The sequence below is a fragment of the Myripristis murdjan genome, chromosome 13, assembly GCF_902150065.1.
Source record: "Myripristis murdjan chromosome 13, fMyrMur1.1, whole genome shotgun sequence".
Lineage (NCBI taxonomy): Eukaryota > Metazoa > Chordata > Actinopteri > Holocentriformes > Holocentridae > Myripristis > Myripristis murdjan.
The window spans coordinates 30,063,316-30,078,577 of record NC_043992.1 but is presented as its reverse complement, the minus strand read 5'-3'; the positions used below and the strand labels follow the sequence as shown (position 1 = coordinate 30,078,577).

Genomic DNA, 15,262 nt, shown 5'->3' with positions numbered 1-15,262 from the left:
TGATACTGCCCTCTCCACATAGTCTACTGAGTGCTCCACATTGTACTCTATGCGGTCTATCATTTCCCCCTAGAACAGGTTTGTTTACAGAGGATCGAGGCGGGGTACAGACAGAGGCAGGAAGAGGAGAGAACTATTTTGCTTGGGAAATTCAAAGGCCACATTATTAATCATTTTGCAGATACAAATGGGAGATGGATAACTCTTGTAACGGAACTTGACCACTTTCAGTTCATTCTTGTAAATACCTATGCTTTCAACAATAAGCAATTGAATATAACTTTATTATCAACACTAGAAAACAAGATTGCCCAACTGTTATCAACTTTTCCTTCAGCTAAAGTTTTGTGGGGTGCGGACTTTAACAAAGTGATGGATGAAAGCATGTATAGATGGCCTCCCAGAGAGAAACAAATAAATCAATTAGAAAATGTATGCAACAGGATAAGTTTAATTGATATTTGGAGACACAGGAACTCAGTTAAAAAGGCATATACTTTGAGCAATAAAGATGGGTCTCTTCAATCACTGATAGATTAATTTCATCTGATATTGAAAACAAAGTGGATTCAGTCACAATAGAACCTACAGTTCTTACAGATCACAAAAGTGTAACCATCAGAATTAATATGGGGACAAGGAGACACATCTCTAATTCTTACAATTGGCTTGATAGTTCAATGTCTCTTGTATTATCCAATGTATTATATAGTTGAAGACAGCTTGATCGCTAAGCAGAGGACAGATAAAGCAGGAGCCAGATGTACTTTCTCTATCTTGTTAGCTAGGTCTACTGCATTAGATACACGCCCAGTCAACATTCACACACATAGCATCACACATTCCAGGAACAAGGCATGGACAGTGGTTGGCCTGTCCATGTCCGGGTAACTGGCCAATTATACTCGGTTGCGTGTAAGTCCAACCTCTGTACGGGGCAGGCCCAGCCCAAGAAGATAAATGTGCATCATTTCCTAATATCAGGGCTCTTTTTTGACAGAGATCCTGCGAGAGGTCTGTCACTAGTCTATTTCCAATTAAAAAATGTGATCTACTAGAACTTGATAACATTCCTGTGAAAAACTCACTTACTTATTTAGGTGTTGTGATTGATAAAAATGTAAACAATCGTTGTAATCTTAATTATAATGCAATAATTCAACAAGTAAGCAAAAAGTTTAATATGTGGCTGATGAGGGACCTCTCACTGAATGGGAGAGTTCTTCTCTCTAAGGCTGAGGGTATATCAAGGTCGGTTTATGTATCATTATCATTAGCAATGCCTCCTGCAATTTGCAAAAACTTAGATAAAATCCTGTTTAATTTTATTTGGAGAAATAAATGTCACTACTTAAAGAAAGGAATTCTATGTAACCCCAAGAGTAAAGGAGGAATGGAGGTACTGAGTTTTGAAACGCTGAATAATACTTTTAAAGTGAAATGGTTATCAAATGTGATCAAAGAGAATGACAACATCTGGAACACCTTCCCTAAACATGTATTTAATGGTGTTGGTGGGATTAAATTCTTACTGAAATGTAATTCTAAAATTGAAAAGTTGCCTATCAAACTATCCAACTCCCACAAACAAGCTCTACTCGCTTGTAAACTAATCTATAAACATAACTTTTCACCAACTGAGAGTATTCTGTACAAAAATAAGTCACTGTTTTATCAAAAATGGTTTGACCACAGTATTGTTTTAGTAAATCAACTTCTCAATAATGAAGGACAACTGCTGTGCTATGAAGAATTTCTCTCTAAGTTTCACCTACCAGTTTCACCAAAAGAGTAGGCTATTGTTTTTGATGCTGTACCAAGGGGCATACTGCACCTCCTTAGAGGCTCAGGAGTCTCCAACAAGGGCTCATTTAACAGTTCCGTCTTCATTGATGGGGTAGATATCACAAAGAAACAATGCTCCAATAAATACATCAGGAACTGCCAACAAACGACAACTCTGCCACTCGGTCAATCCTTCTGGAACTCTTTATATGGTGACATCAACTGGAGCAAAGCGTGGTTAGTTGGTGAAAGGTTTTGTATTGGTAACAAAATAAAAGAAGTGTCTTTCAAAATAATGCACATAATGAACATTTATCCAGCTAAAAAGACTCTGGAAAGACTGAAAATTGATATGGACTTTCTTTGTGTTTTTTGTGGACGAGAAAATGAAACAATACAGCACCTTTTCTATAAATGTATGTACTAAAATATTCTGGACTGACATTCAACACACACTTCATAAGAAGAACAACCGGACAAATGATCACGCTACAGGAAAAGGACTTTTTTTTTTTATTTTATTTTTTTTAGCAGCTATACAAGTTGAAATGGGAGAACAGCCATTATCGATCAGAAGACTGAAACTTATGCTAGCGTACTGGGTCAACCTTCAGGGGCATAGTACCTCACACCCTGCTAAAGCCATCCTGGAAGACTGTTGGGAACATAATGACACTAATTATATGAGTTTTGGATGGATAGGGAATATAAAAGGAGAACAAGCAGGTTTAGGTTGTATCCAATTCAGTCCAACAGTCCCATACTCACATACTCCCCCCTGGATATTTGTAAAGGCATCAGTAAACTTTGACACACAGCAACAACTGAAGAAAGGGAGCAAGCAGGTATCGGCTGGGAGGGTAGTTCAGAGATATCTGGAACAGCACTTCCCAGACAAAATAATGGCTTTCACTGATGGGTCAAAAGACCCTGATACTTGAGCTGCAGTCTTCATCCCACACTACAAAATACATATCAAGAAAAGAACCACAGACCATTTATCATTATATACAGTTGAGCTTACAGCTATTATATTGGCATTGGAATGGGTTGAAAGAAATAACCATAACAACATACTAATAGCATTAGATAGCTGGGCAGCACTTACAAGAATCAATACCCTGAAATCATGTAGGCAAGATCTCATTTTTGAAATACACAATGTACTTTACAGAATGCACAGGAGGGGTCTGAAGGTCTGTGTTAATTATGTTAGCTGGTTAAGAACAGACTGGGTGACTGTCTCTATGGGGTGTCGGTCAGGACACGGGAGGCAGGTCAGGTTTTCTTTTCCTTTCTTTATTAAACAACCTGGTGCATCCTTGGTAGGTGTGGTCTATAAGCGAATAAAGATATATGTCTTAATAATAACAGAAAATGATAATACAAAATAAGATAATAAAAATATTACTACTCATAATAATGACATCTGTAAAAGGATATAAATGTCCTACAGACAGGAAAACAAGGCTACAGGTCAACAGTCAGGCAAAGGAAACAGTGCAGTACACCTCAGAGTCTACAGGCGCAAACAGGCAAGATCACTTAGGTCACAGTGCCCCCTTGTGGCGACACACGTAGTATAAGTTCTACTCAATTAGGCAAGGTATTGCAACTACAAACAATTAAACTGTTATAATGCAGGGTGTATACACAGAATAACATATACATATGCTAGCAAGGTGAAAGGGTATTTAGTCACTTGGCCACAATCAACTTACTCCCGACTGCGTAGGCAACTAACTGAGGAATTGTACCAACAGAGGGAGGGCCTTGTGCTCTGTTTACTGCGATTGGTCTACAGTTGTGATGGAGTGCTCCCTGGCCAATAGGGCCAAACTACCAATTAACCATTAAATTAAGTGAAACATACCTTATATTATATTCTGAGCACTATTTTGTACAGTCTGTTTTATTTGGGTTCCTGCTCATGTAGGACTAGAAGGAAATGAAGATGTGGATATTCTGGCCAAGCAGTCACTCAAATCACAAACAGTAAATATGGAAATTCCTTTAAGTAGGGCAGTGGGGAAAGCAATAATTAAGAAACATGTGGAAAAGGTGTGGCAGGAATATTGGGACATCCAAGACACAGGAAGACGCCTCTATAATATACAGAAACAGGTTGGGTTGGGAAGAAGGATGGGCAGGAGCCGGAGGGAAGAGGCAATCATCACACGACTTAAGATAGATCACACAGGACTAAATGACACACTTCACAGAATAGGTAAACACCCCGATGGTAAATGTGGTCACTGTGGTGTATTTGAATCGATCCAGCATGTACTGTTGGAGTGTAGAGGACATGAGGAGGAAAGGAGGCCACTGATAACAGCAGCAAAAAAAAGACAACATATGCCTGAATATAAGGAATTTACTTGGGATAGAATCAAAGATATTCAGTCATCTCATTACATATTTAAAAGTTACAAGACTAATGGAGAGGATCTAGATCTAGTTTCCTTTTCCTTTTTTTTTTTTTTTTTGGTCTGTTAATCTACTGTAGCCTACCACTCTCCAGTCCAGTAGGTGGCGGTAATGCACCTTCAAGTCGGTTGCCAACCGCCAATAAAACCCATTGAAGAAGAAGAAGAAGAAGAAGAAGAAGAAGAAGAAGAAGAAGAAGAAGAAGAAAAAGAAAGTTGATGAGCGGCATTGATGGCGGTTGATGGGACGTCAGTCAAAATTCTGAAGTAAGTTTTACGGTGGTTTCTTAATGAGTCGCTGTTTAAAATCACTTTTTGTGTTCAGACAGGAGATTGTTTTGTTGTTAAATTTTGCTACAAGCCACGAGTATCAAGGTTACTTTTAAAGGGGAACTAATCAAGTCCGGTCACTTTCCCGCTGTTTTGCTAACGTTAACCCTCCTCCGGTCAAGTGCATTCGTTTTCAACCCAGCCGTTGAGCCGTTGGTGGATAACGATATGTTATACGAGTGTTATTACAATGTGTGTGTGGTTTTCAGCCGAGAGACGCAACAGGGAAGTAGTCCAGTCATTTTATGAAAAAACCTAGGACAAATTGCAAGAGAAGCAAACTCAACTGATTTTGTATCCTCAGTTTGTCCTGAGTGAGGGAAAAAACAGTCCCAAAAAATCCCATTGGTGGAAAGTTTTGAAAATCACCTATTTATGACCACACATTACCAAAAAACACTGTTCTTAACACACGAGGGAAAGGGATCAAAATTTTACTTTCAGATATCACTATAAAAATTCACAAGATGATTACACACACAAAGACAAGAAAAAAAGTCAGTTACCAGTTCTTTGAATTATTCTGTTTACACATGCATATCACACATTATCTGATTTGATATGCGCTAATAAGGAATATGAGGACTAAATGCCAGAACAGATATTTAAACAGTGAATTAAAAGGTTACTATATTTAGAGTAACCTTTTAATTCACTGTTATATAGTAACCTTTTAATTCAAGGTTATTATATATATAGTAACCTTTTAATTTACTGTTTAAATGTCTCTTCTGGCATTTATTCCTTATATTCCTTATTAGCACATATAAAATCAGATAATGTGTGATATGCATGTGAAAACAGAATAATTCAAAGAACTTGTAATAGACTTTTTTTCTTGTCTTTGTATGTGTAATCATCTTGTGAATTTTTATAGTGATATCTGAAAGTAAAATTTTGAACCCCTTTCCCTGTGTGTTAAAAACAGTGTTTTTTGGTAATGTGTGGTCATATATAGGTGATTTTCAAAACTTTCCACCAATGGGATTTCTTGGGACTTTTTTTTCCCTCACTCAGGACAAACTGAGGATACAAAATCAGTTGAGTTTGCTTCTCTTGCAATTTGTCCTAGGTTGACCCCAATTTTGGCCTAAAATTACTGGACTAAAGGCAGAGAGCGGAGCCTGCACTGGGCAAATTTTGTCGAGCTCTGACTCCCTTGCCAGTGCCACCAGTCTTGTATAAAGTATTTGAAAGCGATACTTGAGTAAAAGTACAAGTATCTTACCAGAAAATGACTTTGGTAGAAGTTAAAGTCACCTTTTAGAATATTACTTGTGCCTGACATTTACTGTACTTAAGTATCAAAAGTAATGTTCTGATATTTTCTGTACCTAAGTATTAGAAGTAAAAGTATTTAAACAAAGTGAACGGTTAGAATTTTGATAATTTATTGTGGCTTCCTTACAGTAAAAGCAACCTGGCTACAGGAGAAAAAAGCTTCAACTTTTTAACATTACCGTTAAACTAACCCTAACCCGAAAATAATTCTTGCAAATACGGCCACGGGTATGTTAGCTCCCGATTCTTTTGTTGAAAGCCCAAGTACAGACCGGAGTCAGTCTTCGATTTTCTGATGCAATATTTATTATGGTCACATATAAAGCAAGGCAGCGCTGGTCTCAGTGTGACAGAGCTCCCGCAGGATCTCAGTCAGAAAGCGCCTCGATATCAGGAAATGATACACATTTATGTTCTTGGGCTTGGGCCTGCCCCGTACATAGGTTGGACTTAAACGCGACCGAGAATAATTGGCCAGCTACCCGGACATGGACAGGCCAACCACTGTCCATGCCTTGTTTCTGGAATGTGCTATGTGTGTGAATGTTGACTGGGCGTGTAACTAATGCAACAGACCTAACTAACAAGATAGAGAAAGTACATCTGGCTCCTGCTGTGTCTATCCTCTGCTTAGCAGCCAAGCTGTCCTGAACTATGTAATACATTGGATAATGCAAAATACATTGGATAATGCGAGAAACATTGAACTATACGGCCAATTGTAACAGGTATGTAACGTTATCTTCGTCACCACCACAGACCTCATCAACTTCGTCATTTGTTACCGGAGTGGTAACGTTAGCAGCAGAGTCTGCTGCTGCAGGTGCTTCCATCATAGCTTGTGTCGTGTGTGACATGCCAGGGCAAGCGGAGCTTCGCACTTGGCGGCCGCGGTTGAAATGATAACAAACAGGAATTAAGTCACCAACTCAACTTTTATTTTGTAGTAACGAGTAACGAAGATGGTTAAGAGAAATTATATCTGTATCTGTATTATATATGTATCGGAGTAAAAGTACACATTTTATTTCGGAAATGTAGTGGAGTAAAAGTTGTCAGAAATATAAATAACTAAGTAAAGTACAGATATGTGAAAAGTTCTACTTACCGTAAGTACAGTAACAAAGTATTTGTACTTCGTTACATTACAACACTGCTTGCCACATAATATTTCTTCGTTTCTCCAATGATTTTAAATGAATGAAACAGACTCTCAGCCAGCTAGATGCTTCATGCTCTGTTGGCTTAAATTAAATGTAACGTCAAAATATTAGCCTGTCAACTAGCTGAAAAGTTTGAACATTAAACTTGCATTTAAAGTGGTCTATTTGCCCTGACTTTTTTAGGCTTGAATTGGGAATTTAATAACATTGTGCGATTGTAACTGATACTACATGTAACAAGACTGGCTTGTTTTTTTTTTTTTTAACAGGAGCAGTTCAGAATGAAAAGACAGGGGGATATATGTGACTTCTTTGTTAAAAGAAGCAAATCAGGGAAAGATCAGGCAGAGACAGACAGCCCTGGTATCAGCAGTCCTGGCAGCTCCCATCCTGGGACTAGTCAGGAGAGCCAATGTCAAGGCTCAACCCAGCCCTCCATCACCAGGTCAGAGCATCTACAGAAGCAGTTAGCTCAGCAGCAGTCCCAGTTCAGTAATTAAGTTTAGTTGGAGATAATTTTGAAATGTTGGTTCCTGAGAACGTGTTGTTGTTTTATTTAAATGATGGTTGCATTTTTATTTTGAATACACTAATATTTTTTTGTAATGCAGTCCCATCAAGGGAGGACACAGAGACCTCTGCTTCTGAGGATGAGCCAGAAGAGCCAGAGCCAGGAGGTTCTACAGACCGTCTCCCAGCTGTGGCCAGTACCATGCCCTTCCAAAAGTACCCAGTGGTAGGTCTACTTACTTAGAGTGAAACCTGCTAGTTAGCTGCAGTTAGTGTCTAATAAGTTTCTGGATCCCTTACCTGTGTTTCTAAGACCATTTATTTGTATTCCAGACATATCAAGATCTAAAGATGAGGGTCCTGTTCAGCCGTGTCTGGCCAAATTCCCATTTTGCTACTTCTCACCATAACCGAAGAATTATGCTGTTCTGAACCTGCATAAGGTACTTCATGTCAACATGATGTTACTGTGGAAAAATTGGTGCCAAATTGTTTTGTTTATAGTGTGTGCTTAATAAACCACAGATTGCATACACAAATCTTATCTCCTGTGTGCTTAAGATGTATTTGTATAATATTTAAACATTTACAGACTCTGATTGAAATTGATTGTTTGAGAAACACATTCACTGGCATAGTCTGTGGGCCCCCTGAAATAGCCTTGGCCACCCTCTGGCCACCCCAAGGTTAAAAGTCTAGCTCCGCCACTGCACACTGCAGGTATGTGTACAGGTGTTTGGTTTCCTTTGCTGTGTTCAGAGATTGTATAATTTGACTTCAGGGGTACTGTCAAGTGATGTGGAAGTGTCTGTGTGAGAAATACCTTTTCTTTGGTGTACAATGTATTTTGTTTTCATATCAAATATTATTTCTTTTTGCTAATTGAATTATATAATTTTCATACTATTTATGTTAAAGTACAGTTGTAACATTTGTTATTGATTTATATTTATTTATTATTCATTTTTTATTTATTTTTATTTTCCATGACATTTTAAAATGCTTTAGGTCAATCTGCTTTGATTCTGACTGCGAGAGGAATAAATTCCAGCCTAAAAGCCAGTCTATTGTCGTGCACCAGAACACAACGCAGTGTAGTCGGAGCCTGCAGACCATTCTGGCTACATACTCACCGGAGAAACTGTGCGCAGTGCAACCACGCTTCAGAATTTTTAGAGATATTCTGTTGCAAGATTCAGTAAAAAATGGCCGGTAAGTGCCTCTTTACAGCTGATATCTTTACATTTGACAATGTAACGCGAAGAAACCCGCTAGTAATATCTGTTTCCGTTTTTCTTGCCCCATGGTCAAGTTCAGCTGTGGGATGAGCTTGTCTTCAGGGCTTCCTACCACAAAGCGTCTGCATATCCTCTCTATTTCTGCCAGGAGGATTTGGATTTGAGGGTTAGGGTTAGAGAGCCTTTCTGGCAGAAAGCCCCGAAGGCAAACTTTGTAACAGGCGGTCATGTAAGTGTCAGTGTCTGTCAGAGAAAAGCAAAGAGCACGATGTCATGTGATCGACCATATACAAAATGAATATTTGGGGTCAAAGTGTGCCGTTTTTAATAGATAATATTCTGTTCAGTTTAATGGGTATTATTTTCTTGTGGTGTTGGCTTAGTTGCCAAGTTTGCATTGGTCTGTCAAGGTGATTTAGAGAGGGTCCTGGAAGAGTAATCTAACTGGAATCTTCTCATTTTTCTGTCTCATCTTTCTCTCCAGATCAGCAGCTTTTCAGGGCTCGCCGCATGTTTGTGGCCAAGATCTCAACCCCTGTTATGGCGGATCTCTTGAATGACCTTTTGGCTGATAGAATCTTAAATGAAAGAGAGAGAGAGTGGGTATTTGAGGAGCACCTGGCCAGAGCAGACAGAGCATCATGCCTCATAGACATGGTGAGGAGGAAAGGGGCCAGGGCCAGTCAAGAGATGATCACAAACCTGCAGAACATAGACCCTCTACTCCACAATGTCCTGTTTCCGCCTGTTGGACAAGCTGATGAGGCAGGTGGGTCGAGATCTTTCAATGTCAAATGCCTTTACTGTGTGCTGGCAAAATGTGGTAACTTAAGCACAGTCATTCCTGCTCAAATGGCCATATAGATACACTGACCTGAAATCACAGCAGTGACTTTCTGCTTTGTTTTTTCCAGCTGAAGAGCAGGATCCACCGATATCCCCTGTCCTCACCCTCTGTGATGAAAACTTCAAGACACACATCCAAAGAACTGATAAACTTGTAGGTCAACTGGAGACATCTGATATGGTTATAATCAAGTGCAAGATTTTCTGTCTTCCTTTTACCTGTGGTATGGATAGTGTAATTAAGATGAAATACTCCAGTTTTAGTACAAAAAGAAGCACTATGAAAGTGTCTGTTCTCTTAGATCAAGCTCCATGTAACATCTTAAATGATATGTCTGTTATGTAATGCTTCCTGTGACGGGATATTTATGTTGGTTCACACACATGGGTCAAGGAAATACTGACATTTTGAATTTTTGAGTTTGAGACACATTTATTATAATGCAATGCTAGTTTTCATCCATGTTAATGCATGATTAATTTCTGCCATTATATAACTTGTTCTTTTAGGCTTACCCTGTGATGCCCAAGTCCAATAGGACACGTGTGGCCCTGCTAATCAATGTTCGGAATTTTGTCAACAAGAAGTGGATAAGGAAAGGATCTGAGAAAGATGATGCTGCAATGGCGACTCTGCTCACTGCTCTGGGATACAGAGTGGTGAGACCTGAAACTGGTGAACCCAGGAAATACACTGGAGAGGTACTGTTTCAGAAACGAAACCAAAAAACAAACTAAAATATGAGTTGATAGAGTGAAACAGGCCCTGCTCTTTGACTGACTTTGTGTTGTCACAGGACATTGACAAGGCTGTGAAGGACTTCGCTCAGCTTCCTGACCTGTCCCAGACAGACAGTGTCATCGTGGTCATCATGTCTCATGGGAAAAAGGGGGCTGTCTATGGCAGCCGTGGGAAGGCGGTGAATCCCAATGAAAAAGATGACTTGTTCCCCATTGACAATATCTTTGAGTACTTGAATGCAAAGAACTGTCCTGCACTACGGGACAAACCAAAGGTCATCATCATCAACGCCTGCAGAGGAGGTGATTCTCTCATCTTTGTCATAGAGACCAACCCAGGAAAATGTCTGTCAAGATCTATGAAACTCATAGTCGTGTTCTTGTGTCAAATACATTCTACCAGTTGTTTTGTAAAATTGAATTTGGGCTTGTTGGTTTCAAGTGAACAAGGCTGTCATGCACTATATTCAGGTTATGCCCTTTTGTTTCAGGAAATGATGGATCTACGGCTGCTAATAAAAAAGATGGTGCTCCTGCACCCACACCAGGCTCACACAGGCCTGCTGATACAGATGCCTTGGAGGAAGATGACATCAAAGTACACATAGAGAAAGACTTCATCGCTTTTCTTTCCTGCACCCCTGGTCAGTTTATATGCAACGAGGGTAAATGACATCTCAGCAGTCAAGTTTTAAATATATAGAAGTTGCTAGATAACAGCCAAGACTTGTTACCTTGAACAATGAATATTTTTTCTCATATCTGCCGTGCATCCTGCAGGAAATGTTTCCTGGAGGCATCCATTCTTTGGGTCTCCTTTCATCCAGTACCTTGTTGAGGTATTCAACACCTTTTCCCACAAGGATCACCTGGAGGAACTGTTCACCAAGGTAAGTTTTGTGACTGGAAGCTGTTCTGTTGTTACGAGATTTTCCAGGGCGATGTGATTTTGTGAAAAAATGCGACCACTTGAGTCATTGTTGAACAGTTGACAGCAGTACAACATAACCAGCCATGACGGATGCTTTTCTTTGATTTCTAAGTCAAACTTAACCTTCATACACTCTCTTAATCCACACAGGTCATTAACCGCTTTGACCAAGGTCCCACTCCAGCCATAACACAGATGCCAGTCAAAGACAGATGCAGTTTATCAAAGCACTTCTACCTCTTCCCAGGCCTTTGAGACACCATGCACTAAGTAATATGGATTTCCTTTCCACAGGAAAGGAAATCCGCTCTATGGCCCTCTAACTCACTAACTCTAACAAACATTGCTAAAATGTGCTCCTTTTTGTCTTCCCATTTCGAATGAATAACGCTCCGTTTGCCTCAGCCGAGCTGCTCTAGACTGTTCATAGCAATTCCAAGATGCAAAAGCTGTGAGGTTATTTACTAAGCCTTCTCACCATTCTTTAGTCACATCTGAAATCCAGAGGAGACTGTGCCTTTTTCATTTTATTGTTAATTTTTTATATTGCCATACCTGCCCAGGGACTACAGGTGGAAATTAGCAACTGTTGCTATAGCCTGGCCCAAGACATCTTCTCATGTCCTACAAGATTAATTTGTGCATTGTCCCTGTTTCAAATAAATAAATTCCTGTCCTATCCTATTAAACCCCTTACTGCCTCAATTTATTTACAATTATCTAAAAAAAGAAATTGTTTGTGTTTTTGCCTTCAAGCAGATGCTAAATTGTTGGTGGTAGAGTGCTTCCAATACAATTCTTGGTATAGATAGATAGATAGATAGATAGATAGATAGATAGATAGATAGATAGATAGATAGATAGGTAGGTAGATAGATTTTTATTGTCATTGCACAATCATATACGTATAATAATGCAACGAAATTAGGGCTCAGTCCTTTCGGGGCAGGGGAGAATAGAAAGCATCATGCATCTTGATAGTTGAATAGCCAAGTCCAGTAATAGATGGCTGCAGCCATGTCTCTGATATCAGAAAAAATGCAACAGTCACAGAAACACTTGTTGGATGTGCAAGCACAGTTTGTCATCCCGTGTTCGCCATGGACCTGGCGCTGGAAAATGCTGGGAGGCGGCGGCCCAAAGGGCTGCCCTTTCAGCCGTGTCAACGCGCCGGCCCTGCAGTATGTGTGAAATATGCATCAACAGGCATCAGTGGGATACATACACCACCTCGGCTACATTAACACTGGAAGTGGTTTGAGGTGAATTCGCGACAATAGTCTACAAGGGGTTAAGAGCCCCCAAAGTCTGGAACAGTCTTCTCTGACTGGTAGCACGGCAGCCTCAGTTTAAAGTTTCAAGCAGCATCTTACGACCTGTAAGATGCTTTGTTACTTTATCAAAGCATCATTCAACCCATCCTCCTGTACTGTTCCACATGTTTCTTCGCTACGCTTTCTGTCACTAACCGGGCCAAACTCACATGCATCACAAACACAGCTGCCAAAATCATTGGTCTCCCCACACCCAACCTCACAGAACTAAACAATAAGTCCATCTCCCGTTTAGCAAACACCATAGCACAAGACACCACTCACCCACTGCACCAATTCATCACCCCACTACCCTCAGGGCGCAGGTACAGAACAATCAAGTTCAGGAGGGCTCGCCTCGGGAAAAGCTTAATCCCTGCAGCCATAGCTGCCCTAAACGGCAAGCCCCGCTGATCTGTCTGTCCACTGCTGTGTGTTGTTATTGCTGTGTGTTGTTACTATGTACTGTTACCGTCACTGCTGTTGTATGCCTGTGATGTGAAATTTTCTTGTCATGTACAGTCAGTGAAGACAAATCTCCCTTTGGGGAGCAATAAATCAAATCAAATCAAAGTCTTTTTATCCCGGCTTTCTCTCCCATTTTATTATTATTATTATTTTAAACTCTCCATTGATATTATTGTTTTTACTTTAACTGATCTCTCTGTGTACTTTGACAAGTATCTGCCTCAAATGGTCTTAATGCTACTTGCCACCTGTTATTCAACAAGGAAATGAGTAATGTTAACATAAATATGGATATCACTTTGGTTTGTATTACATCTGCTTGTGAGAACTATATCCAATCCTTAAAGCAAAGGATTGAAATCTATCCAATGTATAGTGCCGCTCTGACTTGTGCTGTCAGACACATTTGAATGAACCAACCGAATAAGAGACAGCAACAACATATACAAGTGTGTAATGATTAATCATGCATTGTATATCATATTGTGTAGCTGTGATAGCAGAAGTGTGTAACTGCTGGAGCTGTTTTATCTGCAGTTTCAGGTCAAGACAAGCCATTCCTTACGATTGTTGGTGCTGATTGTTTTTGAGCTGATGAATAGTCTGTATGTATGTATTGTCATTCCTCATATCAATAAAACAGTTTTGCACTTTTTGGTAGTATTCACCAGGTCCGCTTTTTTTTTTTTTTTTTTTGGCTAAAGACAATAGTGCATTGCGAGCCATAAAGGTAAAATACATGTACTTTGGCTTTGGTTAGTTCATAAGATTTAGGTTTATAAGGACAGAAACATTCAGTGTCAGAGCCATGAATTTATGGAGAGAAAAGCACCCAACTCTCTGTTGACTTTCAGACAAACTTTACTTCGAAAAAAAACAAAAACAAAAACAAACAAACACTCAAAGAAATCAAACATAATCATGTCATCACAATACAACACAAAGGCAACAAGTTGAGTAGGCAACATGGTAACATGGTTGTAGTTGGTGCATGTTTCATGTGTCGCCAGATACAGAAAAGTGATATGAGAGTCTTTTACAGGGCTACTTTGAGTTCATGCTGATGTTCTCCAATGACTGATCAAGTGTATTGATAAACAAACCAAACAATAGAATAGCATGATGGAAGGGATACATGTTTTTTAAAGCTTACCATTGAGTTTAAAGAAAAGAAAATAAGAGTTTGTCACTTACAGATCAGCATCATCAAACCAACCAGACGTGACTCCATTCTAACAGCTTATTAGATTTGAACATATTGGCAGTGTTATAGAGCTTTATATCCGTGAAGGAATGTACACTTTATACAGAACAAAGACACAGGTGGCTAGTAACAAACAGTCAGTTGATCATCCCATGACTCACTCAGCACATCCCAACACGCATATACAAATAAACACACATACACGCTTTCACAAATATGCATGCACTCACACAACGTTCAGAGATGCTGTACAGCTGGTAAGGCCAGATCAAATACAGTAGCATTGCTTCCATGGGCAACACGGTGGGACTTCATCACTTAGGCAGAAAAGTTTGGCAGTGTGATGATTCCACAAGCAAATAATCCCACATTGGTACAGTTGTCTTCTTTCTTGTTTGCTATAGAGTACAAAACACCACTTTGCCATGAACTAAACCATGCAGGGCTTTTGAAGGGAGGTAGAGAAAAGAGCGAGAAAGGTAAGAATGACTACTCAAAGAAAAAGATACTACAAAAGGTGACGTAAATAAACACATGTTCCAACAGATGTCTACAGATAACCGTGGCTTTGAAAACACTGCAGATTAGCGGCCGGTCACTTATACAACACAAAGTTGACATTACAACTGAATAAATGGCATATTTGGAAGTTGGAATGTGTGAGTATAGCGTTACATATCATTTAGTAACTTTGTCATTCAAGAATTCACTTTTGGAAACATCATATCTTTTGACAACACTCAACACTCAAATAAACATTTTGCAGCACCACACGTTTACAAAATAGGAACTCATGCGAAAACACCTCTGGCCCTGTGCACTGTGTGTACATTGTATCTTACAGTATGTAACGCACGTTGTGCTAGACATGTTAGAGATTGCATTCATTAAAACTTGATTTTGAAAATCCTGTGTGCCTTCTGTTTTTGCTCTTTTTTTTTTAAGATTGGAGGTGTGTTGTATCAAGGTGTTTGTGTGTGTGTGTGTGTGTGTGTGTGTGTGTGTGTGTGTGTGTGTAGGGCAGTT

General features: G+C 39.5%; 1 protein-coding gene across 4 annotated transcripts; it reads left to right on the top strand.

Moving 5' to 3' along the window:
• Positions 1 to 4,421: 4,421 nt before the first annotated feature.
• Positions 4,422 to 12,051, top strand: LOC115370101 (caspase-1-like). Of its 4 annotated transcripts, XM_030066946.1 has the most exons (12): positions 4,422 to 4,478; positions 7,597 to 7,721; positions 7,829 to 7,938; positions 8,088 to 8,215; positions 8,504 to 8,707; positions 9,218 to 9,502; positions 9,648 to 9,733; positions 10,090 to 10,281; positions 10,377 to 10,623; positions 10,812 to 10,964; positions 11,101 to 11,210; positions 11,402 to 12,051. In XM_030066946.1, the coding sequence occupies exons 5-12, from the start codon at positions 8,701 to 8,703 to the stop codon at positions 11,504 to 11,506; spliced, it is 1,185 nt and encodes a 394-aa protein (XP_029922806.1). In that variant the 5' UTR covers positions 4,422 to 4,478; positions 7,597 to 7,721; positions 7,829 to 7,938; positions 8,088 to 8,215; positions 8,504 to 8,700; the 3' UTR covers positions 11,507 to 12,051. The 4 variants fall into 4 exon arrangements, with proteins under 4 accessions (XP_029922806.1, XP_029922807.1, XP_029922804.1 ...); XM_030066947.1 differs by lacking the exon at positions 8,088 to 8,215; XM_030066944.1 differs by having other exon boundaries at positions 7,829 to 8,215.
• The last annotated feature ends 3,211 nt before the right edge of the window (positions 12,052 to 15,262 follow it).